We start from the raw sequence: 26,831 nt of genomic DNA on the forward strand, positions 1-26,831 counted from the left end.
CCCGCCACCAGCCAGCACTATAACAAGGAGGCCCAGAAAATAAGAAAGAAAAAAAAGGAGGGAACCAGTGCTTGGCTGGTCACTATGGCAACGGTGGCAGGGTATTCAGCTGTCATTATCCCAGCGCCTCACACATGTGATTATCTTAAGCTGTCGGTTGAATGCAGTCCCCACTGCTGTCCAACAAGGCCTTGTCGAACAAGGCAGGGGCGGGAGCTGCGGGCCCCAGGCCCTACAGGCCTGGAACTGCTCTGCCCAGGCCTGGGCTCCATTGATGAAGAGCAGTTTCCCCCGGGAGAGACTGATGGCATTTTCCTTCAGCCTGGAGGGATTTCCCCTCAGCACGCATAGCCAAGGCCAGCACACTGGGTTACAGGCCAAGGAGATGGGCTCTTGATTCCATGAGTGCAGAGAGTTTTGACTGAGTGTGGGCGGGCTGGCTGTGGCCAACTGGAGCTGTCCTGGAGACAAGGCAGCAAGCCACGGGGGAGGAAGAGACTGGCCTTCCTAGAGGAGCTCCTGGCATCATTCTCATTCTCAGGGTGCAGGAAAATCAAATCTGACCTGGGAAGGGGACACACTCCCCTCCATCCTGTCCCCTCCCCAACTCTGGGAATGTGGTCACCGTGTGTGATCCACTTTGAGGGACTGTGGCTGCTCGAGCTTGGTCCTGGGAAGCCTGGGGAGGACTTTGATCTCGTGCGTCTGCCTCCTGGACTTTGCTTCAGACTGTTTCCGGGCTGAGGTTCCCAGGTCCACCAACATTCTCTGAATGACACGATCACTGGTCACCCCCGACTAGGCATCACCCTCACTAGGTACCACCCTCCTCTAGGCAATACCCCCACTAGGATCCCCCACTAGGCATCACCCCCCACTCGGCACCACCCCCCACTAGGCACCACTCCGGGTCCATTGTCCCTTTTAAAACTCTGCTCCCAGAATAAGCCCATTTCTGTAGACGTGCTCAGGCCGGCACAGCATGCAATGGGACCACCATCACCTGTGACTTGCACCTGCCTTTCCTGCACCCGAATCTTGTGGTCAGTCCCTATGAATATGTGGCCAGCCACACGGAAGTTCCCACCACCTGAGGCACTGCCCACCTGGGTCACCCCTGGCTTGTTTCTCACAGTGACCCATTTACACCTAAACGCAAGTGTGGACCATTACCACTGACCATGTCAGCTTGAAGACAGAGCTCTCACTGAGAAGATAAGGCTGAATCTTTTTTTTTTTTTTTTTTTTCGGTACGCGGGCCTCTTTTTTTTTTTTTGCGGTACGCGGGCCTCTCACTGTTGTGGCCTCGCCCATTTCGGAGCACAGGCTCTGGACGTGCAGGCTCAGCGGCCATGGCTCATGGGCCCAGCCGCTCTGTGGCATGTGGGATCTTGCCGGACCGGGGCATGAACCCGTATCCCCTGCATCGGCAGGTGGACTCTCAACCACTGCGCCACCAGGGAAGCCCAAGGCTGGATCTTGACTGCAACATCTTTCATGTGGTTGTCCTTTGTGACACTGGGAAATGTGTTGGGCATGCCTCTCTCCACCAGGAAGAGTGGTGAGTGGGACAGTACATATGGAGATGAGGGTGTGCCACGACTAGACGCCCCCCCATTCTATTAGCAGAGGAGCACCTCAAATGCAGGAGGGGCTGGTTCAGCCGAACTGACACGGGGGCCACTGGATGGGAAACAGCAGCTCATGGAGGCCCCTCACCTCTCTCCCTTCCCAGGAGTCCTCACTTCCTAAACATTTGCCAAGGCCTGGGGGCAGGAGCTGACCACACGCTCCTCCATCACTATCTGGAACCAGCCATCCCCAGGGAACACCTGTGTCCTCCTCTGGCTCCCTGGCCAGGCCTCACCTGCCCTGGGAACAGGGCTGCTCCCACAAGGCTCTTCCTGGACTTGCTACTCTACCCCCAAACCCCACACATCACACAGCGCTTGCGCCACCCCTCCCCAAACAGCTTGCCTTAAAAAGCGATTCATGGGTGTTTAACGTGTACATTTCACTCTCAAACCTACCCTTTCCCTTTGTAGAAAACTGGGAAACTTTTTCCTCTCCTTGCCCCCCTGTTCTCTGGTTTCTCAACAATGTATGACTCACCTTTCCTCACTCTCATCCAGGGGCAGAAGTAAAAGTACAGGAGTGAGCTCTGTGGTCCGACAGGCCCGGGGTCAGTCTCGGCAAAACCCCTGAGCAGTCCTATGACTTTGGATCATTGCCCCGAGCCTCAGTGTCTGCTCTGTAAAATGGGAGAAATAGCCCCCTGGCTCGCAGGGTCCTGGTGAGAATTCAGTGAAGTGATACAAGTGATGTTCAGTGCCTGGTACACAGCTGGTAGTTAATTAACAGTAACTAGTAGTAGCAGTAGTTATCACTATTCCTAATAAAAGTGCTATGAGTAATAACACGGTGCACCCTCTGATGGTATTCTCTCAAGAGCCACAACCTGACAGAAAGGCTGGAAATCTGATCTTGCATCTCAGGGCCCCCTCACCCATCAATTCCTACCCTCACACCATGCAAGTTAAGTCCCTCAGACAAAAATCACTGAGACCACTAGCACTAGTCAGGGCAAGTGGTATTGACTAAGCTTTGGTGTTTCCAAAGAAGGTAAAGCCAATTTATGCTGTCAGCCACTCTGTAACTAAGATCTTACATTACCCACGTGACAGAGGGGGAAGATGGGCTCAGAGAAGTTAAAGAAAGAACTCAGAGGAAAATGGAAATAAACGCAGAATATTAGATTGCAAATCCTGGATTTGCTCCTTGATGCTACAGGAAGTACAGTGGGATTCAGGCCAAAGGATTCTTCTCCCTCGGGCCGTAGCTGGAGGTAAGGCCACGGGTGCACCCCCAGGGCTTCCCTGTTCCCGCACAAGCTCGGCTTGTCCTTCCAGAGCCGGAAGACCCATGACTTTTGCCCACGCTGACGCCCCTTCTCCATCCGTTTTCCTCCTGTCCATCTCCAGGCCTCTTAACTCTGCCTCACCCTCCTTCTAATGCTTCATCCTCCCCTGTAATATATTTCTTTCCTTCACCAATGAGACCAGTTAGGAGCTGCGAGTTCAGGCTGTCAGGGCAACGAGCCCCTGCGGACCGCCTTCAGCTGCATCCTGGTGCCTGTGTCAGAAGCCCCATTTCCTTCAGGGCCCTGAGGGCCACTCCAGCCTTCAACCTGAGAAAAGCTGTCACCAGGCAGCTGGTCCTAAGCCTCACATGTTGGTGGGAGAAAGGTTTCCAGGGTTGGGACAAGGGGTGTGCCAGGGATTTGCCATCCTAGAGAAGGTTTTAGAGAAAAGACCCCTACCTGTCCGGACAAATGAGGGTTAAGCCTGCCTCTGAGAGGGGGAGGGGGGCTGGGTGACCTCTGGGGTTCCCTCCCCGAGTTTGCGGGCAGAGATATCTCCTGCTCTGCTGATGAATGAGTCTGCAAGGCATTTCCAAGAGCAAGAAAATCAATCTGCCAGACAGTAAGGTTCTGGTAAACCACCACAACTCCCAAAGTTCTTTAACACAGCAAGCTGGAGAAGCATCTCTCCCTCAGTCAGTCTCTCTCTCCACTCCACCCACACACACACATACCCAGTCATACCTGATGTATTTCTGTTGCAGGAAGGGGGACCCCTTCCAGGGCCCAAGAGTTATTAACACTCGTAAATGAATTGTCCAAGGAGACACACGTGCTGACAAAGCAAAAGACTTTATTGGGAAGGGGCCCCTGGGCGGAGAGCAGCAGGGTAAGGGAAACCAGGAGAACTGCTCTGCCACGTGGCTGGCTGTCTCCAGTTCTGTGGTAATGGGGTTAGTTTCCAGCTTGTCTCTGGCCAGTCATCTTGCTTGGCCCATATTTGGTCTGACTCAGTGTCCTTCCCCTGGTGCGCGCATTTCTCAGCCAAGATAGATTCCAAAGCGAAGGATTCTGGGAGGTTAGAGCAGGACATAGGGACTGGCGTCTCCTCCCTCCTTTTGGCCCCTCCCGAATTATCATCATGCCTGGCCAAGGCAGGCAGTTTCGGTCAACAGTTCCCTAGCATTTCTGCAACCAGTTGCAATGATTAATATTCTACTCAATGTAATCATTCGTATTCTAACCAATGACACTGGTCATCTGTAACATTCTAGTCACCTCTCTGTCAAAGGCACACACGTGCCCACAGAAAAGAGCTCATATAAAAGCCCTGTGACAGACAGCAACCACACAAGATGAAACAGAGCAGAACTGTGCCCTTGTCCAGCCCACCTCTCCTCCCCTGGGATCCACCAGCCTCGGCCAACCCACCCCAGGGCTGTCACATTTCCCAGAGCAGCGTCTGAACCCCGTGGAGCGTCTTCCACCTCCCCAGGGTCCCGCCCCCGTGGCTCTGTCTTGAGCTCCCAGGCCTTTTCTATCAGTCTCTCTGTCAAGCAGTTGATTTTAAACTTCCATTCCTAAAAGACACATATTATATAAAAAAAAAAATGTTTTAAGTGCCTTGGGGTGTTTTGTTCCTCATTGTTTCTTAAAAGTGACATTAATAGCCAGAGAAGAGCACTGCTGAGTGCAATTACAGAGGATGTTTCAGGTATGAAAGCTGTTTTGAGTCTGCTAATGTTTCCTAATTACAGGCCTTTTGGTAGTGAGAGAAAAAGATAAAGAGTGGGTGGGAGGCCCAGGGTGGGAGCTCTGACTTATCTCAGGGGGTTACCTGAAGAGGGCAGGGGAGGGGTGGGAAGGGGAGGGGGAGTAGGGAGGTCAGAGGCCCACCTGCTGGGAGGCAGGGCCCCTCCCAGAGGAGAAAGCAGTACTAATTCCTGGGTAACAGCTCAGGGAAAGTATACCACCCATGTCCTGAACTGTGAGAAAAATTTGGATACTGAACCTGAATTCAAGGAACCCTCAGCAACTCGAGCTGGGAGTTCCTTTGGAAGCCACCCACTGGAGACACTGTAGCATTTCACTGGGAAAGAGGGTACAGCCTGGTTGTCAGCAGGAGAGCAGGCTGGATGTTATTAGCACTGGCCCTTTCTAGCCATGTGACCAGAGGCAATTTAACAGCTGTTCTGTGCCTCAGTTTCCTCATCTGTAAAATGGGGCTGTTGTGAGGATTGATGCACGCCTGGCTGTAAAGCACATGGGGCCTGTGATACAGTGTTAGATTTCCTCTTTCTCTGCTGAGCACCTATTCAGTTCTCTGGTACCCACATCCCGATTCCTTCTGGGGAATTACTCCCTCCAGCCTGTCAGTCCAAGGCTTCTGGTGGGCTCAGCACAACATGGGGTTGGAACACAGGACCTGGGAGTACCACTCAGTAATTCCTGGATGCAGGGACTGGATCAGGGCAGGCACGGGAGTCAAACTGATCCAGTCAGGCCCATTCAGGGCTAATTCCAGGGCTTCTGCTGGGGGGACCGAGAGGAAGTGCTTGCTCTTCCCCAGGGGACATGGATGGATGTGGTTGTAGGGACGGGAGCCTCTGCAGACTTATTACCAAGAGGAGGCCCAGCATGGAGCCAACACCAGGGGAGTAGAGAGAGGAAAAAGCGGGTGAGAAGAGAGAGAGATTGATCTAAGGATCTGGACCAGCCACACATGAAGCCACATCAGCCACTGGACCATTCATTTACATGAGCCAAGATACCTTCCTTAAGATTGACTTACGCTTTGCTGTCCCTGGCCACCAGGAAGCCCTGACTGATACAAAAGTGTGGCTCCCAGCAGTCAGCAACCAGATCCAATGCCCCCAAGTCCCAGGCAGGGGTACCAATCTGAGAAAGGATGACCAACTTTGTCCCGCTCTGCCTGCCTGACACCGGCATGGCCGGAAATTCAAAAACCGTACAACTCCATTCACAGAATCATTTTGCCCAGAGTTAAATGTCTCTTGGATTTGCCTAATTTAGCTCAGACTTTTCTGTCTTAATTAGCATGATTGAGTCATCAAAGGAAGAAAAGAGAAAATCCAGACCTCCAGAGGGTGCGTACTATGCTAACACTTCCTGAGTGTTTACCCAGGAAAACTTTTTACCGACATGGTTTCATATATGGAACATTTCCCATCCTCACTCTGCTGAGCAGAGGAGGAAACCAGGACTGAAGGAGTCTGCATGACGGGCCCAAGATCACACAGCCAGGGAGCTGCTGAGCGGGAAGGGGAGCCGGATTATTTGATGTCAAGGCCTGATGCCTTCACTGCTGCTCCATAAACTTCTTACCCATCAGACCAGCTAAATTTCAATTGATTTTGCTTGGCCTTGGAACGAATGGGATGTTATTAGGGTGGATTTCTCTCCAGTGCGTGCTGTCCTTATTCCCAGGATGTGGGCAGCTGGCGAGGGTGCTTGGATCTGACAGACAAGGAGATGGGAGGCTGACAGGAGAGTCCCCACATGAACAAGGAGGGCTGTGAGGGAGGCAGACCCCAGTCCACCACTCTCATGGGCATGCATCCTGCGTGGGGAGTTAATTTATCAGACACAGGCATTCAAATGAAGGTTGTTCCCTTCACACTGGCCTCCCTGGAAGCTCTCTACTTAGTCCAATAACCCTCCCATCATTTAAGATTTTTCCAGAACTCTGGGAACTGCTTGCAGAGGCATAAGGTGAAATAAGCTCATTTAACTTCATATGCACACACACACACACACGCACACACACACACACACACCTCACATAGAAATACACACATATGTCACAGAGAAATACTCAGATGCACATATATACACAGACACATACACACATATATACATACATGTACCTGGATACACACACATGCAAACACACATATCACATATATATATATATATATATATATACACACACACACACACACACACACACACACACACACACATACCTAGACACACATGCACACACACATGGAGCACAGGCACACACACACCCAGCCTGCTCGTCCTGAAGGCTCATCAGGCTTGGCCCCAGATTCCTTTTCCATCTTTCTTCTATCAACCTCCCCCACTTCCCATCAGCTGTCCTCCTTTGCCAATATTAAAGTAGAGAACAGAGCATGTCATGGGCCGGGAAGATGGTTTCAAAGGGCAGCACAGATGGAGCTGGAGTCTGGAAGCCCGTGGAGTGCTGTTTGAAGATAACTCACGATCTGTAGATGGTCACACGGGGGCCACGCATCCCACAGACACAGAAACCTACACATACAGAGGTCACTGGCCGCCCACATGCAAATAGCCAGTGAGCCCTGGCAAAACTCTGTGAAAGTAAAAGGGCTTTGCTTGGGTTTCCAGCAAGCAAGCTGAAGAAGCCTCACTGTCAGAGGGACCCAGGCTCACCTTCCTAATCCATCACAGCCAGTGTCTGAAAGCAACTGGGACCTTCTGGTGGGTGTCCTCGTCTCCTCTCTCATGCTCATCTCAGGAGAGGTGGCTCCATCGGCATCACTAATTAACTTCTTCAGAAAGATATGGACAATCAATTGGGTATTGAGAGGCCTACAGCAAACGTTTCATTGGGTTACAATAAACCTAAATTGAGCATCTCCTAAGTTCAGAACCCTGGGGTGAAGGTGCAGGGAAGTATCATGAATGCTTCAGTCCTTCCTCATTTATTTGGCCAACAGACATTTACTGGAGTCTGTCCTCTGCTGGACCAGTGCTGGGCACCAGGGACAGAGATGAAGCCACTCCATTCTCCGGCCGGTGGGAGAAAGCACACATCAACACAGGTTTATGGACAGTACGATAGAAGTCGGCACCAAGCCCTCTGCTTTAAGAAGAGGGCCCCTACCACAGAGTCCTGGTGGAGAGGAGAATGGAGCTGATACTTGCGGGACAGGGAGGGAGGGCAGTGGAAAAGGAAGATGGTGGAGAGGGCCAGGCAGCATCTAGGAACTGGCGCAGACTGCTAAGACGGACCATGCAACCACGGAGACTAGCACTTACTGAGCTCTGCCGGTGGCTGAGCACAGCACCGAGTGTTTGACTACGGGACCTCTCGGAGCTCCCCCACTGCCCAGAGCTCCTGAAATGAAGGTCAGGACCCTTCTGGAGCAGGGCTGGAAACAAGGGTTTGGGAGAGGTAACTGAAGGCAGCCTGAGGGAGGAGGGTGAGGTCAGCAGGGTCATGAGTGAGGGTCCCAGGATGCTCTTTGATGGTACCTCAGACCCTCCCTGGCATTTGTTATTTTCTCCCTCTGCTCACCAGGTGGCCTCTGATTCCAGTTAAAACTAAAGGCTTTAAATTAAAGCTGCAATTAGATTATAAAGCAACATTTTGCCATTTGAGCAGAATTACTTTCTGCTTTTGACATGTAATATTATAATCCACTTTCCAGCAATATAGCTGAAAACAATTTGTGGGCTATGTGTGGGTGGGCAGTCCAACTCCTTCCCACATCTGGCAGTCTTCAAGTATAGGGGTGAAGATACCTAGTGACCCCATAAAAGGAAGTCTCTTGGTCTCTCTCTGGGGAGCCTACCTAACAGACTGTGCACTGTGGATAGGGTTCATTGAAATGCCAGCTGTGCCCCTGGCAGAATCATGGTGCCTCTTCTGGATGAGGCCAACCCAGTTCCCTGGAGACCCACAGGCTGCCAGAATAGTGTCCGCCCACCCTTCAGCATCTTACGCGTGCATGGTACCCTGACTGCTGAGACCATCTGAGACCTTCTCCCCCTTTCTGGGGTTGGGGGGGCAATTTCCTCCCCCACTGGATCCCAGGAAGTTGTGGACCACCCGCCCAGCCTCCTGGCTTCTCAAATGCCCGGCCCTGGCCCCACTCTCTGGACCCCTTCATCACCCAGAAGTACTCTGTTTGTCTTAAATCTAAGCCCTGACTCAAGGCCACAGCCTCCGGTCCTCCTCCAGTCTCACCAAGACCGTCAGCTGGGCCCCCGTACTTTGTCCCATGGTCAGTCCGTCCTGGCTTCACTCTTCTTCTCGTGGGGTCGATGCCACGCTGCAAGAGCCCAACCCCTGCTGCCAGCGTCCTCAGCTCCTGACCCTCCGGACCCACCATTCTTTTTTTTTTTTTTTTTTTTTTCTTTTTTTTCGGTACGCGGGCCTCTCACTGTCGTGGCCTCTCCCGTTGCGGAGCACAGGCTCCGGACGCACAGGCTCAGCGGCCGTGGCTCACGGGCCCAGCCGCTCCGCGGCATGTGGGATCTTCCCGGACCGGGGCACGAACCCGTGTCCCCTGCAACGGCAGGCGGCCTCTCAACCACTGCGCCACCAGGGAAGCCCCGGACCCACCATTCTTGCACAACCATAACTCAGGATGACTCCGCCGCCAGGTACACCTGATGAGGGCCGTCACAAACACACAGCCTCGACCTCAGCTAGGCCCTTATTCCAGCCACGTTCCTTCCAGAGAAGTCCAGCCTCTCTCCAAGTCACCAGCAGTGGCAGTTACTTCACACCTTTTCCTCCCTCCTAAAACCTGCTACTCAAGACTCCCTACCTCATAATTTGCGTAAAGCTATCAACGATGCCTGAACTTGTATGGCACTCATTTCACAAGTGGGAAAACGAAGGTTCATTGAAGTGGAGTAACTCACCCAAGGTCACACAGCTAGTAAACGTCAGAGCTGGGATTCAAGCCTGGCTGTTCTCCCTTCTCCGACTCCCTGGCTCTCAATCCACTCAGTAGTGGTAGTGGCATGTGGGCAGGGGAAAGTATTTTATCACACACATTGCTTAAAATTTCTGGCCAATGCTTGTTGATAATAAAAAGGAAAAAAAAAAAAAGAAAAGAAAAAGACTCCCCACCTCTACTCTCCAAACCTCCCCTGCAACCTCAGAGAGAAGATAGGAAGTTGAAAGACATTTCTCTTTGATGGCTTCTGTCTCCAATCCTGAGCACGCCCATCTCTCTGAAGGCACCCGGTCACTGCACTGCCATTTCAACAGCAAAGGAGTCCCGTGCCCTGAAAGGCACCCACGCCCACAGCCCCCCGTTCCCTCCACCCCCCACGCTCTGTATTCTCTCTCCTCATGAGCTGCTGCTTCCATATCCTCGCCTCCCCCTGACCCTTCAACACCCTGATTTCTGACTTCTGACCCTGGTCCCCTCTGAAGCCATCAGCACGGGTCACCAATAGAGTCCCTGTAACCAAGCCCAGTGGAAACATTCAACACCCAGCAGCACTTTTGCCCCACCTCCTCCTTGATGCCTCCTCCCTTGGCTTCCGTGAGAAGACCACCTCTTGGTTTTCTCCTGCCTCCCAGGCCACTCCTTCTCATGCCCTTTTCAGGCTCCTCTTTCTCTATTTGACATTTCAGTCAGGTCACCCATCCCAAGTCCTCACCTCTTCTCCCTCCAGACACTCTCCCTGGGAGACTGCAGCCACCCCCTGGGCTCGCCTCCCACACGTGAGGCTGCCTTCTCATTCCACTGCCCTGGAGTCACATGCTAATGGGCCCCTCCCCAGGGGTGCCCAGGGGCACCTCAGATTCATGAGCTCGGCCTCCTTCCACCAAGCGTGCCCCTCCTCCTGTGTCCTCATCTCCAAGAACGACACCATCAGCCCCCAACTCCCCCAAGTCAAGAACTGTCAACAAATATACGTTGAAATATATGTAGTGAACTAGGCGCCAGTTTCCAATGGTGAACGAATAGAGTCCAGGCCACCATGGAGACCACACTATGGCCAAAGTGGGGGAAGGGCGGAGATGGGTCCAATACTAACACAGAGAGATGTAAAATTTGCAGCTGTGAAAAGGGCTGTGAAGTAAGGCTCCCCAGCCCTGAGACGACCTGTGATGGAGGACCTAACATGGTTGGGGATGCAGGGAAGGTATCTCGAGGATGGGCCGAGTGAGCTGAGGCCTGAAGATGAGAGAGGAAAGTCAAGAATGGCTCTGGTTTCTGGCCTTCACAGTGTGCTAAGACGGCGCCCACGTGTGCCGGTGGGGGAAGGGGAGGAGGGTGAATTCTGCTTGGGCCACGCTGAACAGCCAATGAAAGACAGGGCAGGTGGATATGTGAGCTGGGCCAGGGACCAACTTGGGAGTCACCGGTGTGTTCACGGAATCAGAGGCAACTCTCCAGGGACGAGAACACAGGGAGGCGGTGGGGTGAGAGCTTGGGTGGAAGTGTAGCCCTTGATCCGCCCTCTCGCCCAGGCCGAGGGCCTGCCCGACCCTCCTGCTGGTCGCCCTAAACCAGACAGGCTCAGAAGCTGTTCAGGGCGCCAGGAGAACTATCTGGCTGTGTGTCCCTGGGAGGCGAGCAATGAGGGCAAGGCCGCCGAGCGTGGCTGGTAACCAGGGAAGGGTAAGCAGAGAGCAGCCCAGCCAGCTGCTGTCTCTACAGGGCATCTCTTGACTTTGAATGTTTCCCTAAAGGACTATCTTCCTTGGGAAAGGAGATGAGAAGTTTAAAGAAGACAGGTGGTGTGTACAAAAATCAAGGGAAAAATGAACCGTAAATCACATCGTTGCCTCGTGAGAAAACATGCAAACCTTCAAACAACAACGTCACTTGCAGAAGAGTGGTAAGTTCTTAATGTCCAGGCCACCTGAAAAGCTGTCACCTCATCGGCTTTGCATAAAGTCCCTACTGGGAGCGGAAAGTGTTCCCCAGTTGCCCACAGTGTTCCCAGCAGGGTTTGGACTTCGTCAGAGTGGGCAAGATGCGGCCCTGCTCCCACCCCTGCTTTGGGAAACACAGCTCACGCCAGACTTTGCCCTCCTGCCCCAAGGCTTGATGCCTGCACCTAGGACAGTGAAAGTGAGAAACCCGGGGGGGAAGGTGCGGGTGAGGCCCCGAATCCCAGTGTCCCTAAGGCAGAAGTGGGTGTGTCAGGACTGGCTGTGACGTGCACTCCAGGGTGCAGAGGGGCCCTGGGCTGGAGGTGACCAAAGGCAGGGAGGAGAGAGGAGGTGTGGGGCAGCTAAGGGGGCCTAGCCCACCCCACCCCTGCCAGCTTCACCCCCTTGCCGGGATGCAAGGTCCACGCACTCCTCCCGCCTTCTCCCTTCGTGATTAAGCCCCGCAGAGAGCCCATCACTGAAGCCAGGGACGCGAATCTCCTCCCTACTCTTCTCTCTGCCTCTCTTCTCCGCAGTCCATCCATTGCCAAACGCTGCCAATGCCTCCTGCTTAGCTTTGCTCCAGCTGTCCTAAGTATCCCGTTTTGATTTGACGCTTCCGACCCATCTGAGACGGCTCAAAGAACCTCCTAAAGGCCTTTCTCTCAACTGTTCCTTACAATCCTGTCAGCAAGCATGACAAGATCCGTCCATTACCTATAGAATAAATGCAAACTGCTAGCTCAGCACGGCAGTCCCAGTTCCCCACCCTGTGCCCCAGCCAATCCACACCCCAGCCCAACCTCAGCACTGCCCACACCCTGCCCTGGTCCAGACACACAGACTCTTGCTCTTACATCTTTTCGTGACCCCATCCCTCTTAACCAGCTATTCCTCCTACTTGGAATATCTTTCCAGTTCCCCATTCACTACCTGTCGAACTCCTACTCCCTCTCCAAAACCCAGCTCGCGTGCACCTTCTCTATAAAGGCTTCGTGTCTCCCTCTGAAGTGCCACACTCCCAGCTCTGTGCCCACACCTGCCTGTCGACCTCTCCACTGCCACAAAGGAGACATGCATTTCAGCTCATTCATGAGCATGGTGGATCCCACAGGAGGCCATGAGCTCCTCAAGGCTGTTTCATCTTTGTAGCTACAGGGTCTGGCCAGCTGCATGAGCACTGAACAAATGAATACAGAACATCTCTCCAAGGAAACGTCAGGTGAAAGAGAACCTCGGCCCTTCTGAACTCCAGCTCCCCCTCATGCCCTTGCCTTTCTGCAGCCCAATGGGTGGCATGGATGTCTGCCCCATCACCACTGGCCTGAGAGCCCAGCTACTGGCAGCCCCTGGCCCCAATCTCACACGGGCCCTGGTCACCTGATGGTCTGCAACTCCACACCAGGGAGCAGCTCAGGTCTGAAGGCCCTGCTCCTGCCTCTCTGTGGATGGACCGTGGACACAGCCATTCACGCTTATACTCCACGTCCCAAAGGGGCAAGTCAGGCTCTGCTCCCACGACTACTCATCAGGATTGAAGGATGGATGGTCTGACACTCACCCCTGATGCGGGATTGGCGGTCCAGCCCAGCTCTGCAGTAGCCGTCCTGGTGTCCATTAAAGTTTCTGCAGATCAGAAAAAGAAAAAAATGGTGAATCAGAAGGGTGACTGGACAGTGGCCCTTATGTTCTTGAAGTTATTTATGACTGTAAATATCAGTGATAGGAGCCCTGGGCTCCTTTGCCAAGCCCACGGCTCAGAGGAGGAAGAGGTCTGCTAGGAGGACGCAGCTCGTGGCAGAGCTAGGCGCAGACCTCAGGGGTCCTGATACTGTCTCTACCCGAATGACCCCAAGCCACCTGGGTGGGGTGAAGTCATCTGCCTACTCATCACTTTAACCCTGAGACGCAGCTTCTTCCCACAGCACTCTGCCTCCGGGGTCTTCCCAGGCCATGTTGACCCTGTAGCCAAACCTAATTCCTTCCTCAAGCCTTCTCTGGCCACCTCCCTCTTCCCTCTTCCTCCCCCGCTCCTTCCCCGCCCCCCAACCTCATCTGCCTGCCCTCCTTTCTCCCCACCCTTCTCCTCCACCTCCCCTCAGGCCTCCGTGTTGACACTCTTGGCCGATTTCCCTTCAACCCCTCTGGCCCCAACACTCAGCCCTCCTGCAGGTCCCTTTGCCCGTGGGCCCAGATACATGGCCAGCCCCTTTCCCAAGACTCTGCTTCGGGCTCACACAGCTTTGGCAAAGCCCTTACCTCAAACATAAATACACATCTCAGACCCCAAGGGCCTGCTTCCTGGTCACCAATCCCTCTGGCCAGTAAGGGAAAGACAGACACCCTGACTTGGCTGTGAGCTCCCAGGGGCCACCAGGGTGGCTACAGTACACACGCTGAGATCACCAGGCACCATGTAGTGATCATAGAGCTGATGTTTATTATACCTGTTTTCTGGCAGTTAGTAGTAAAGTGTCCTGAAAATGGGGCAGCTTTTTCTTTTTCTTTCTTTCCTTTTCAATCTATTATTGACTTTTGTCAGCCCCACCTCTCAAGGGAAACTCCTCCCCAAAGGCTGCTAAGAGCTCTGATCAGCAAATCCAAAAGCCCCTTTGTTTTGGTTTTTTTAACAGCTTTATTGAGGTAGAAATCACATGCAATAAACTGCACATTAACTAAAGCATATAATTTGTAAGTTTTGACATATACTTATAACCATCACCACAATCAAGATAATAAACATATCTGTCTTCCCAGAAGTTTCCTGTCCCTCTGTAATTCCTCCTTCCCTCCTACCCCTGCCCCACCCTGTCACTGTCCCCAGGCAATGACTGATCTGCTTTCTGTCACTATAGGTTAACTGGCATTTTCTAGAATTTTACATCAATGGAATCATATAGTATATACTGTTTTCTTAATCTGGCTTCTTTCACTCAACACAGTTGTTTTTAAGATTCATCATGTTTGTGTGTAACAATAGTTCATTCTTTTTTATCACCGAGTAATATTCCATTGCATGGAGAGACTGCATTTTGTCTACTGTTCACCTGTCATTTCCAGTTTGGGGCTATTACATGAGAGTTCCACTTCCTCCTCATCCTCACCAACACTTGGCAGCGTCAGTCTTTTTTAATTTTGGCCATTTTAACAGATGTGCAGTGGTATCTTACTGTGGTTTTAATTTTCATTTCCTTAATAAAGAATGATGTTAAGCAGCTTTTCACATGATTTTTGGTCATCTGTATATCTTTCTTAGTGAAGCATCTGTTTAATCTTTCCATTTTTAAATTGGGTTGCTTGTTTCCTTATTGTTGAGTTTGGTAACTTTTTTTTTTTGTTTTTAATTTATTTGGCTATTTCGGATCTTAGTGGTGGCACACGGGATCTTCGTTGCAGCATGCAGGATCTTTCACTGCAGCAGGCGGGCTCTTTGTTGTGGTGCGCGGTCTTAGTTGCCCCGTGGCATGTAGGATCTTAGTTCCCCGGCCAGGGATCGAACCCGCGTCACTTGCATTGGAAGGCAGATTCTTAACCACTGGACCACCAGGGAATGCCTGGTAACTTCTTTATATCTTCTGGATACAAGTCCTTTATCAGACGTATGCTCTGCAAATATTTTCTCCCACTCCATGGCTTATCTTTTCATCCCTTTATCAGCGTCTTTCAAAAAGCAGAAGCTTTAAATTTTGGAGAAGTCTAATTTTTCCATTTTTTCTTTTATGGTTTGGTGTCATATCTAAGAAATCGTTGCCTAACCCAAGACCACAAAGATTTTTCTCCTACTTAGGTCTATGATCTATTTTGAGTTAATTTTTGCATAAGGCGGGGGCTCTGAGTCAAATATACATTTTTTTTTTCCTTTTCACATGGGTATCCAGTGTTCCAGAGGGGCACCTTTTAAAATCACACAATGGGGCTGTTTAGGCTAGTGGAGGTGCCTTATGCACTTGAATTTCCCACGGCATGTATCAAAGGACCAGGCACAGCACACCCTAGCTGCACAGATGCTCAACAAACACAGGCACAGGAAATAGACATGATGTGTTGTTTTGGTTTCTCCCTCTTCTGTTGCCTTTTCTCCTGAACATCCTTCCCGCTGTGAACATCCATTCACTGCTCAGTGCTTCAGGCAGGAGATGGGAGGTACGAAGGCAGAAGGCAGAGTCTTCCAAGGTTGGGCCCCTTGGAAAATAGAAGGACTCCTGGCATAAACCAAAGGTTTGGGAAGAAACCCACCCTATGGGCAGGACGGAAGGGGTGAAAATAGAGTGATAAACGAGGAGCTGTGCTGAGCAGAAGGGTCCCCTACACTCTCGTCTCCAAGTGCTCAATCCCAGAAAAGAGATAGAGGAAGTCTGTCCAGGTGACAGGGCCTTGGACACCCAGCATCCCAGCCTGGAGTGACCCCACTAGGCTGACATGGCACAGACGGAGCAGAGGAAGCCTTTGAGCCAGAATGGGTCTAATGAAGGGAACCCAGAACCACCCAGTGGTGACCTGCATAGACTATACACAAGGGTCAGATGGGGTCCAGGGTGTCTCAGTGCATGCCGGGGTGGACGGGCGCTAACAGGTCAGTGAGGCACCTCCCTTACAACCTGACGCTATACAGCCTGCCTGCAACCTAGACAGCTTTTCTGCCACCCCAGTGGAAGGGGGCTCACACTGCAAACGGAGGGGAGTAGAGCACATAAAGTGAGCTGGATTTTCTTGCCCATTTGAGTTTGGAATTGGATTGAGAGCCATGCCCTGTGCATATCTGAAGGAAGGGAAGCACAGTAACAGATTCTCCAGTTTGTTCTCTCCTCCAATTCTTCCAACAGCTGGGGAGGCAGATCCCTGCATGGAGCAGCCCTCCCTCTCTCCACTTCACAGCACTAATAATGATCATAATGACACACCAAATTTACATAATACACTTCTCAGAAGGCACTCCATGATGCCCTGTAGAAATTCATCTCCATGATTAAAATGCCTTCGCCAGGTGGGCCTGAAGCAGGAGTCACTGAACCCATTTGGCAGGGTTGGGGACCAGGGCACAGAAAGGTGCAGTGCCTCCCGCTGGGTCACACAGCCTCCCATCCTGATGCTGACAGCCCCAAATCTCAGCTTGCTGCTCACCAGGCAGACCTGGGCGTCCAGTGGCTCTGCTGTGGCCCTGGAATGGAGGTCCTTGCTCATAAAGCCAAGAAGCCACAAAAGCCCCCAGGTTAAGGCATAATGCGATAATAATGTATATCATGGCACTCCCCAAACTCAGGATCATGTTGGAGTGCAGTAAACAGGCAGAGGACATGGGCAGGGAGGAAATAAGAGTCCAGAATCAAAAGTAAGAATCAGCCTTCACTCCTCAATCTTCCAAGGACTGGTTTGTTCTGTTAACCCCAGGAATACAATCTAAGAGTTCATGATATTCATAGTTACCTGCTCAAGGGCTGTAACTGAATCTGTTTCTAAATAATGTTTTCCATCCACCCTCTTGGACAGAAGTTGCAGCAAGAGGAATCCATTTCTCTGCATCCTGCCCTCGTGGAGACAAAAGACCACAAAACCGTAAACCATCCACTTGATATGATTAAGGGCAGTTTCTTTTCTGGCACAGAGCGCTCCTGATTATGGCATTACACTCTGGTGGGGGCTGAATTAAAGTGATTTGAGGAGGTTTACATCTCCCTGGAGAAGAAGAGAGTACTCATTTGCATTTATAAAGCATATTGAGAGTTCTGGCAGAAAGTTATGATGGAAGCACAATTAAATATTTACCATCACTTCTACTCTCAAACAGTGGCATGGGGACCAAACCAGCTGGAGGTGCACATGCTGCTGTCAGATCCGATGCCTTCAGGGGACATGACTCTGGGACTCCCACCCACCGCCAGCCTCTGCTCTCTGGGAGCGCGTGCTCACTGCCCACGTGAGGAAAGCTGGGGAGGGCACACAGAAGGAAGAGAGGGCGCTGGTATGGGCAGACAGACAGGGTCCAGGTCCCACTTCCACCACTTAGTGGCCATCTCTCTCTCCCCCTCCCTCTCTCTCTCCCCCTACCTCCATCCTCATCTGCAAAATGGGGCTAGGGCCAGTTAGTGCTCAGGACCATGGATGGACTGCATGACACAAAGCACAGCAAAACAAATGCTTTTATTGTTGTAACTTAATCACTCCAAGCTTCTGTTTCTTGGCTATGAAAATAATCTAATGATCGTTACCTGTAAAATACGTGTAAGATATCTGGAAGAATCAACGATCGTGGATATCTACAGATATCTCATCTTTCTCCTTCCTTGTAAAGACCAAGGAGTAACACATGGAGGATACAGCAGTGAATCAGAGCAGTGAATCCCCTGGAGGGACTCATGGCCCAGTTCAGGGAGAGATAAGAAACGAATTTCCACTAGACATCCTATTCTGGCTGAGGCCATGAGAAGAAGACTGAGAAACTCAAGAGAATGGACACAATTCTTCTCCATGTGGGGAGTCAGTGAACCCGTCCCAAAAGGAAGACTCACACTGTGTATGGGCAAAAGCAATGCTGTGGTCTCCTGGATAAGGGTGGGCCATGGTGAGAGGCAAGAACGGAGCCTGGGACACCTGGTGCCTGGGACAGAGATGGCAGAGTGACTGCCAGAACAACCAGGAGGGAGCAGAGACAGGTCAATTGGAACGAAATGGGAGCTGTCCCAAGCCTAAGGGGCGGGGGTGAGGGAGACTGAGCCAGAGGGCAGGGGAGGCCCCGTGGGGAGACAGAAGGGGGTCTCTGGCAAGAGCCGGCCAGACTGGCAAGACGCTGGAAAGGCTGGGGCATGCGAGCAGCCTGGCAGAGAGACCCCATTTTCCCAGGGAACGATTTCCCTACAGGGGAGACTGAGCCAGAGGGCAGGGGAGGCCCCGTGGGGAGACAGAAGGGGGTCTCTGGCAAGAGCCGGCCAGACTGGCAAGACGCTGGAAAGGCTGGGGCATGCGAGCAGCCTGGCAGAGAGACCCCATTTTCCCAGGGAACGATTTCCCTACAGGGGTTTCAATATGGAAACCAACCACATGGGGCCACCGCCCGAGGGTCCAGGTGGAGGGGGCAGGTCTGAGCCCCCTGCTAGGGGGAAGAGGCAGCTGCCGCCCGACTCTCAGACGGCTCCTGTTTCTGTGTGGATTGGCACGTTGGGATGTATTGACATTTGGGGTGAATTAGATGTCCATACTGTGAAAGAGAGCTAAATGAATCCTCTCCTTACCGTTCTGTCACTGTTTTTGGAGAGACATTAATCAGACATTCAGCTGAAAATATTTACAACGTCCTTCCATGGTGGTAACAATATACAACAACATATACAGATGGAATGGGGGCTTCCAGGCCTTCTCTGAGCAGTGCCTCATGTGTATTTGATAAGGCAAATCCATGGACCTTCCAAGCAGGGAAGGACCAGCGCAGCTATTCTGTCACTGCCCTGTTCAGCCCTCCGTGACCCACAGAGCTCCTGAAACCCAGGAGCCACAGCACAGAGTTGCTTCATGAGTCCAGGTCCTATCAGGTAAATGCCAGAAGTTGGGTGTCAGCCCCCTGCAGCCCACCCTCTCCCTCAGGCTTCACAGTGCAGTCGGGATCATTGGAAGAGGGCTGAAACGCAGTGGCATAAAGGGGTGCTGGTACCCATTCAACAGAGGTTGTCCAAGTCACTCCCACAGGCCAGGTGGGCACTGTGTGGGCACCAGAGACAAAGCAGAGAAAGACAGACACCCCAGCCCTCAGGGAGCTTGCAGGCAAGTGGGAAAACAGAAATTAATCCAGTAAGCACACAGCCAAACCTGCAATTACAGCCTTGGTGAATGGCAGGAAGAGTGATTCCAGGGACAGTTGTGAAGACTGAATAAAATGACAGGTGTATGGAGCCTGGCACACAGCTGGCACTTCCTCCTTCCTTCCCCAGCCCCCGGCTGACGGAAGCACAGGGACTGCCCCCTTTACACACATGTACACACACACACACACACACACACACACGCTCACGCACACATGCACACTCCTGTCCCAGGACTGAGCTCATACTTGCAGGAATAGGACATGTAGTAAGTAGTCTCCCCCACCCCAAATCCAGAGCGTGCCAGTACCCACGATGTTCTGAGCAGCCCTGACCACGGTGTGGTACTCAGCCTTTCCATGGGATCCCCATGCTGCCCTCCAGACCTGGACTCATCACAGAGAACCTGAACACTCCTTGGAGCTCACATCCTCCAGCCACCACCCCAGGCTTCTCAGTGGCCCCCACTCCTGGCCCTGCTCCGTCCATCACCACAGCCTGCCAAGGACTCCAGCCCAGCCTTGCTGCAGAGGCCTCGTGGGGCTCTTTCCCCAGACCTTCCCTGGGGCTGTGTCCTGTCTTCACACGCCCCGCTCACTGGGCACAGACTCCTCAGGTGGTCTGCTGCCCCCGCAATCTTCAGCCCCTGACACAGGGTCCCAGAACCAATAGCTGCTAAGCCCCAACTTCACACCTGCCCAGACCTCCTACTGCCAGTTCAGGCCAGCTTCCCTGTAATCTCAGCCCCATCCTTCTGTATAGGCCTTAAATCACCTCCCTGGACCAGAGGAGGGAAAGCCTTGCTGGCTCTGGGTCTGGGCATGATTCTGGTTGAGTGTGAACTGTGAAGGGCACCAGCTGGCCTCAGGGGCTTATATTCTGGCACAATTGGGCCCCGGGCCCTGCACAGCTATGAAAGACTGAAGTGATAAAGTATTCCAAGCAAGCCTTTCACATCCCACCCCACGTGTCCACCCATCCAAAGCTTCTTCACACTTGCTCCCCTCCACGCTTTTTACTGCCCTTCCCTGGAGCCCATATGTGAAACCTCAGAGGCATTTAGCTTTGATTCCTTGTTCTCCCTCAGTCCATCATCAAATCACTCACCATGCCACAGTGACTCTTGCATCTTCTTCACTGTGTATTCCTTTCCAGTCCTGGCAACGTATCTGAGTCTAGGGCATCAGCCCTGCACAGTGGGACCACAGCAACCACCTCCTAGCTGGTGTCTCAGCAGAAGCCCCCAGCTGCACCACTCTCCACACAGCTGCCCAGTTCAGCTCTTGCTGTCAATGTAAATGTTCAAAGGCAATATGGCCACACTAAGGAAGGGCCTAGAGAATCTCAGGTCCTCTGATCACCCAGTGATGTCACCCCCAAGAATTAGTCCAAAGGAAATAATTCCAAAGGAAAACAAAAGGTTCTATTTCGTGAAGATGTTCATTACAGCATTATTTAGAACATGAGAACACTAGAAGCAACATAGGGGAAGGAAGGCGTGCTCATATTCATGCTCCTGGAGTGTTACGAGGATAATGTCACAGCATCAGGGTGCCGGCAATTAAACACAGAGCAGGAAACAGAGCTGTGTCTGTACCACAGATGCAACTCTGGAAACAGTGCTTCAATAGAGTAAAATGGCACCATGAGTACAAAGACCAGAAAGCAAAGTACAAGGGCTGATGGGTCAGGGATGTCGGTTTTACTATTACTTACATCCTTACTACTACTGTGCTGTTTTAGAAGACACATGTTCAGAAATAGAAATTTAACCCACCTTCTAAAAATACCTCTTTCATCCCACCTCACTCTCCTACTTTATGATTTTCAAAATCTCTCCACTATTCCAAGATATGCCACAAACTTCTGGCCTCCATGAACCTTCTGTTCCAAGCCCGTCTTTTCCAAATTGATCTTCAATTTCCCAAAGGAGACCCATCACCTCTCATACCTGCACTTGCGCTCAGGCAGGCCCTCCTGCCTGGAATGGCTTCTTCCTCTTCTCTACCTGAAATCTGGTTTGCATCTTTCCTCCCCATGTAGTTTGTAAGTACCATGAGAAGGTAGAGCTGTGACTTATATCCCACAGAGTTTGATCAGATGTCTCATACAGCAGAAATATTCCATCAGCTCTGGAGACCTGGGTTCAAGTCCCAGCTCCAGGACTGACAAGAAAATCAAGTCACCTCTGAGCGTCAAAGTCTGATTTTCACAGAGAGGGGCATCTCTCCTGCATCCACGAGCCAGGGAGACCAGACCCAGAAAGATGCTCTGTATATTCTTAAGAACACTCATTGGAATAACATTTATTTACTGTCTCTGCCAAGTGTAAAATGCTAGGTCAAGAGAAGCTGTTATTACATAAGTCTCCATCGACTCACGTGTAATAGTGGCCAGCAAGGAAGAGAAACAAGCCTGAGTAAATGAGTGAGCCAGTCCAGCCCATCTGTTGAATGACTGACTGATTGAATGAGTAGGAACAGGCACTTAAATTATAAATACAAACTGTGAAATTTGCTCTTTTAAAGAACACACATTAGCCCAGTCCTCCCCACCACACCCTTTTCCTTCTGTTGCTTTTATTTTCCAAGGTGCAGTTCATTATCATAAATAGAAAGAAGCCACAGCTTAGATGGGTCATAGCATAGAAATATGCTTCCAGGAGCCGGCAGGGGCTCTGGTTCCCACATGGCAGAGCCCATGAACAAGCCTGCAAGGCCCAGACACACAGCCCTGCTTTCTCTCCCTCCCAGGGCTCAGGCAAGCGAGGCTCCCGGGGAGCAGACCACAGCATGGAGACGTGACATGGTCTGTTCAGCTGGGGAGCTGGAAGGGGCTGGGGACAAGCCTCAGAAGGGCTGCCTTCCCTGCCCAGCCCAGCTCAGACTTGGTACCTGCCTTGGGAGGGTCCCTGTCCTCTCTGGCCTCAGCGGGTCACTTCTGGCCCCCTGTCCCTAGGGTGATCTCTAAGAAACATGGCAAGAAACCAAAATGAACCTCTGGAGCCTGGGTGGACCCCTCTGCCTCCTGAATCCCCAGGTCTGGCTTGGTCTTTTGGTGACTTAGCAGTGCATACACCTGTCCCCTGCAAATGCTTTTCACTGATAAAATATAAAAATTGCTTCAGGAGATGTATTAGTTTCCTAGCACTGCTATAGCAAAAGTACACAATTTGGGTGGCTTCAGAAACAGAAATGTTTTGTGTCACAGCTCTGGAGGCTAAGAGCCTCAGGGTGTCAGCAGGGCCATGCTCCCTCTGAAACCTGTAGGGGAGAATCCTTCCTTGCCTCTTCTAGTTTCTGGGGTCTTAATGGTGATCTTTGGCGTTCCTTGCCTTGCAGCTGCATCATTCCAATCTGTGCCTTCAGGGTCACAGGGTGTCCCCCATGTGTCTCTGTCTTCACGTGGCCATCTTATAAGACATCAGTCCTATTGGGTTAGGGGCCCACCCTGCTTCAGTATGTATGACCTCATCTTAACTAATTATATCCACAATGACCCTATTTCCATGTAAGATCATATGGTAAGGCACTGGGGGTTAGGGCCTCAGTATATCTTTTTTTCTGAGGGGACACAAGTGAACCCATAACAGGAGCGTAGGATGCCAGGAAATACTGCTGTCGGGTTTCCTCCAGCAAATACTCAGCCTTGCGCTGGGAGCTTAGGAGACTCAGACACAAAGAAGGCCAGGTGCCTCCTTTGAAGACCCCATTCTAGCAGGCGATGGGAGGTCTTCATTAGCTGCTCCAGGTCCGCTCACCCACCCCCCACTCCTTACCTGGAGGCAGGCCTTCATAGACACATGGGCCGGGCCCCCTGCCATGGAGCCTGGGGTGGGTGGGAAGGAAAGGCTTTGGGGCGGGGGGGCAGTATCCCCAGCTGCCCCCTGCTGAGCTGCAGAGGGGGGGTGGTCCTCTCCTACTGCCTGATCTTGTTCACAGGGCCCCTCCACTCATCCTTCAGGCCTAGGCTGGTACAAGCTCCCCACTGCTGCGAGTCCCTAAGTGTTTTGCCATCCTTGTCGCCTTTCTTTAACTCTGTGCAAACCTTTGCAAACAGTCCCCTCGTTCATCTCCGCCCATCACCTCTTGGACTGCGTCACATCTGTTTCTCCAGGTCCCTGGGGATACGCAGGGCCTCGGTCCGTAGCCCCTGGTCGGCAGCACCTCGTCTCCTGTGCCCTCCCCGCGTCGCACATGGGAGGCAGCCACCCGTCAGCCTGGCCTGTCCTGACAACACTGAGCTCGGATCAGACCAACCCGGGTGTGAGTCCCAGCCCCACACTCTCCAGCTGTACGACCTTGAGCAAGTCACCTAGACCCCTAAACCTCATGCTCAGCCATCCTAACTAAATGAGGGTAGTAATGCGCAAGTCACAAGGCAGTCGGCGGAGCCAGGGAAGTAAGTGTCACCAGACACTTACTGCACAAGTGCTTGACAAGCAAAAGTTGGTCCGCTAGCAGCAGGTGGCTCCGCCCGCCTCCACATACACCCTGAGGCCCGGAGAGCAGTGCTGGGCCTTTCCTGGGTTCAGCGCTCCTCCCAGCGCCCTGGTGTTCATGCAGAGCTCGTGAGGCTGGCGTGTGCGGACTCCGGCCACGGTTCTGCTCGGGGTGAACGGGCCACACTCCAGACCCAGTGCCCCCGACACTGCCCTCTTCCGCACATGGCTCCCCATCCCAAGGTGGGGCGTGGGCTCTGCAGCCAAAGGTCAGCTGATTGTCTGCAGCCTCTAGCAGCCAGGCTTGGGGGGCCACAGCCCCCTCTCTTGGGCTGGACGCAGAAACATTCTGGACTAACCGAAGATGAATGTCCATGTAAGGGCCCTGGACTGGGATAGGGACCCACCATGGCCTGTGGAGCACGGGTGGGAGAGAGTAGTGGATTTATACATCACACACGCCCCACGGCCTGTCTTGTTCGTGAGGCAGTGGGCTCCAGAAGCCCTGGCTCCAGAGAGCGTGGGTCCCCTCAGTCAGGTGCTTCGTGGCTTCCTTCTTCAAAACTATGGTTGAAGAACCACTGGTTTGAGAATGATGGTGCTAGGCAGTGGTTTTCTTGCTCACTTACTGTCATTGGTGCCACCAGAGAGTGTTCCGTCTTGGGGGGTCACCAAGAACTGAAGGCAAGAGTCTCTCCTTGCGTCCAGAGAACTTTGGGAAGAGATCAACAAGCAGCTCAACTACTCTTTGCTCACCCCCTCGTGCCCCTGCACTCATCCTGCACGGCTTCCCGCCTCCATAGGGCTCCCCGATGGAGGAGGGGGCCTGAGGTGCAAGGACTGATAGCTGTTCTCCAACAAAGGAGAAGCCCTGAGCAAGTGAGGCTAAACACAGGAGCCAGGAAAAGGAGAGACCGAAAGCCTTCATTTTAGGCCCCAAATGCCAAACAGCCAGTCCTTCTTTGGTCTGCCTTCTGTTCCTTCTATCTCATCTCCCTTTCCCATTCTGATACCTGTATTCCCTGATCCTTCAAGATGACCAGACACCCTCTCAAATCCAAGTGCACCCCTCTTACGTCTGAAAGTACCACACAGCCAGAGAGCCAAGAAGAAAAGCGAGTCTCACCACTCCTGGCTGGGGATCTCCCGTCCTCTCCAGCACCGAACACCTGAAGGCAGAAGCCAAACCGGCCAGGTCGTGTTGGTGGGCACAGGCAAGTCGGGCCTCCGAGGCTGCCCTCCAGCCCAGGCATGACCTCCGGCAGCACCGGCTACGCCCAGGCCATCAGGCATCAGCCCTGCAGCAGAGCTTTTGCCCAAAGCCCTCACCTCGTCCTGACCCAGCTTCTTCCCCAACACCATCCAGCAGCAAGGAGAGAAAAGAGAACCACATAGGAGTGCTCTGCTCCAGGGACATCCTTTAAATCACCGTCCCGGCACGCTGATGATGCAGGCCTGGCCGGGACCCCACTGCCCCGCGCTCCACCTATTTGCATTTTTGTGGGGAGAGTCAAAGACCCATTAAGATTGAGGAGTCTGGCATTTTCCAGTCTCCCAGCGCCATGAATTCTAAGGGAGATTAAATCCTTTTGCCCCGCCCACTCTGACAGACCTGTGAGTTGGCGCCAGTGGCACACAGGTAAGAATCATGCACAATAAGCGCGGCGCTCTGATCCTCATGGGCGCGAGGAGAGAGGGCCTATCACTTTCCGGGGGATACCGGCACCCAAGGGGCGTCAATCACCCTGGAGAACAGCGGGGAGGAGAGGCCGCACGCCCATGCAAAATGACTCTCTGCAGCCCTAATGAAGGCCGGCGATGGATGGCCACCCGGGCTCGTTAATCAGAAGAAGCACGCTGCCATCTGCCCCCCCCACCCCCCCGCGCCCGGCCGCCAGGCCCTCCTGAGCCCTCATCCTGGATTGATCTGTGGCATGATGACTCTCAGATGTCTCTGCGTATAGGGCCCCGGCAGGCACCAGCAGCAGCCACAGAGCCAGGGGCCCCCGGTGAGGGGGGGTTGGGCTGTGGTAGGGGCTTGGGGACGTGCAAAGGGGCGGGGCAACCAGCCAGAGCAGGAAGGAGCTGGGGCTAGCAGGCAGGCCCTGGTCTTCTCGTGGACACATCCTAGACCAGACTGGGGCTGCTGAGTCCCAAGGGGCCACCAGAGCTGAAATGACCCCTTGGGGCTGCTCCGCAGCGCACCTCCCACCAGATGCATGGACGTCTCCTTCCAGGGGTGTGCAATCCTCGGCGCGGCCCTGCGGAGGCTGCTGCTGTCTCATGGCACCGCTCTCCTGGCATCCAGCCTTCATGCCCAGCACCCCGCCCCCCCCTCCAGAGAGCCAGGCGCCATCCAGAAAGGCCCAGAGTGATCAGCCAGCCACCCCATCGTTCTCCACCCAAGGAGACCGGGCGGAGAGGGTCCAGGCTCACATCACATGCTGATGGCAGAGCCAGGCCTACTCCCCAGGTCCGCCGTCTCCTGGTCTGTTCCCTCTGACAAGCTGACGTGGAGACAGCCTCTCTTCTCCACGTCTCACTTTAGCTGCTTGTTAAGTGGCAACAATTGCATAAAATGTCTCCTCTGTAGCTGAGGGTGCTGTCCTAAGGCTTGGTGTGGATGGGTGGCTTCTGGGCTTCTGGGTTGTGATGTGGCATTTATCCAGCCCCCAGAGACTCACAGCTCTGGGAGTGTGACAGTTCCGGCCCTGGGGACTTTTAGGCACCAGACGTCCCCCTGCCCTCCCTTTCTGTGGCAGAGGGCAGGTGAGGTACTCCCGGCCAGGGCGGGAGGGAAGCAGGACTCTGCGGCCACCAAGCCTGCCAGCCCCTAGCTGTGAAAACCCAGCAGGACCCCTCGAAGGCTAACAAGGGAGCTTTGCTTGGGGCCTCAATATCTCTGGAGACATTTCTGCACAAAGGCATGCATTGCAGGTGTTTGCAAGGCTTGGGGAGGACACTAATGGCATCGAGGTTGTCTGGGGTCTTAGGAAACGCCAGATGCCAGGAGCCAGTCTATGCTACTGACTGGGAAACACAAATAGAAGTCTTCCCGGGGCGCTCTCCAGGTGTCTTGGTGATGCTGGAGCATTCTCAGGAGCA

General features: G+C 52.9%; 1 protein-coding gene across 1 annotated transcript in view; it reads right to left on the reverse strand.

The window, feature by feature from the left end:
• The window catches only part of EPHB1 (EPH receptor B1), a 433,422-nt gene that overhangs the window by 281,284 nt on the left and 125,307 nt on the right, over positions 1–26,831 (reverse strand). Inside the window, exon 2 of the mRNA XM_007457544.1 lies at positions 13,057–13,121. Coding sequence (XP_007457606.1) covers positions 13,057–13,121 — 65 coding nt within the window. The remainder of the gene's footprint in view (positions 1–13,056; positions 13,122–26,831) is intronic.

The sequence above is a fragment of the Lipotes vexillifer genome, unplaced genomic scaffold, assembly GCF_000442215.2.
Source record: "Lipotes vexillifer unplaced genomic scaffold, Lipotes_vexillifer_v1.1 scaffold86, whole genome shotgun sequence".
Taxonomy (NCBI): domain Eukaryota; kingdom Metazoa; phylum Chordata; class Mammalia; order Artiodactyla; family Lipotidae; genus Lipotes; species Lipotes vexillifer.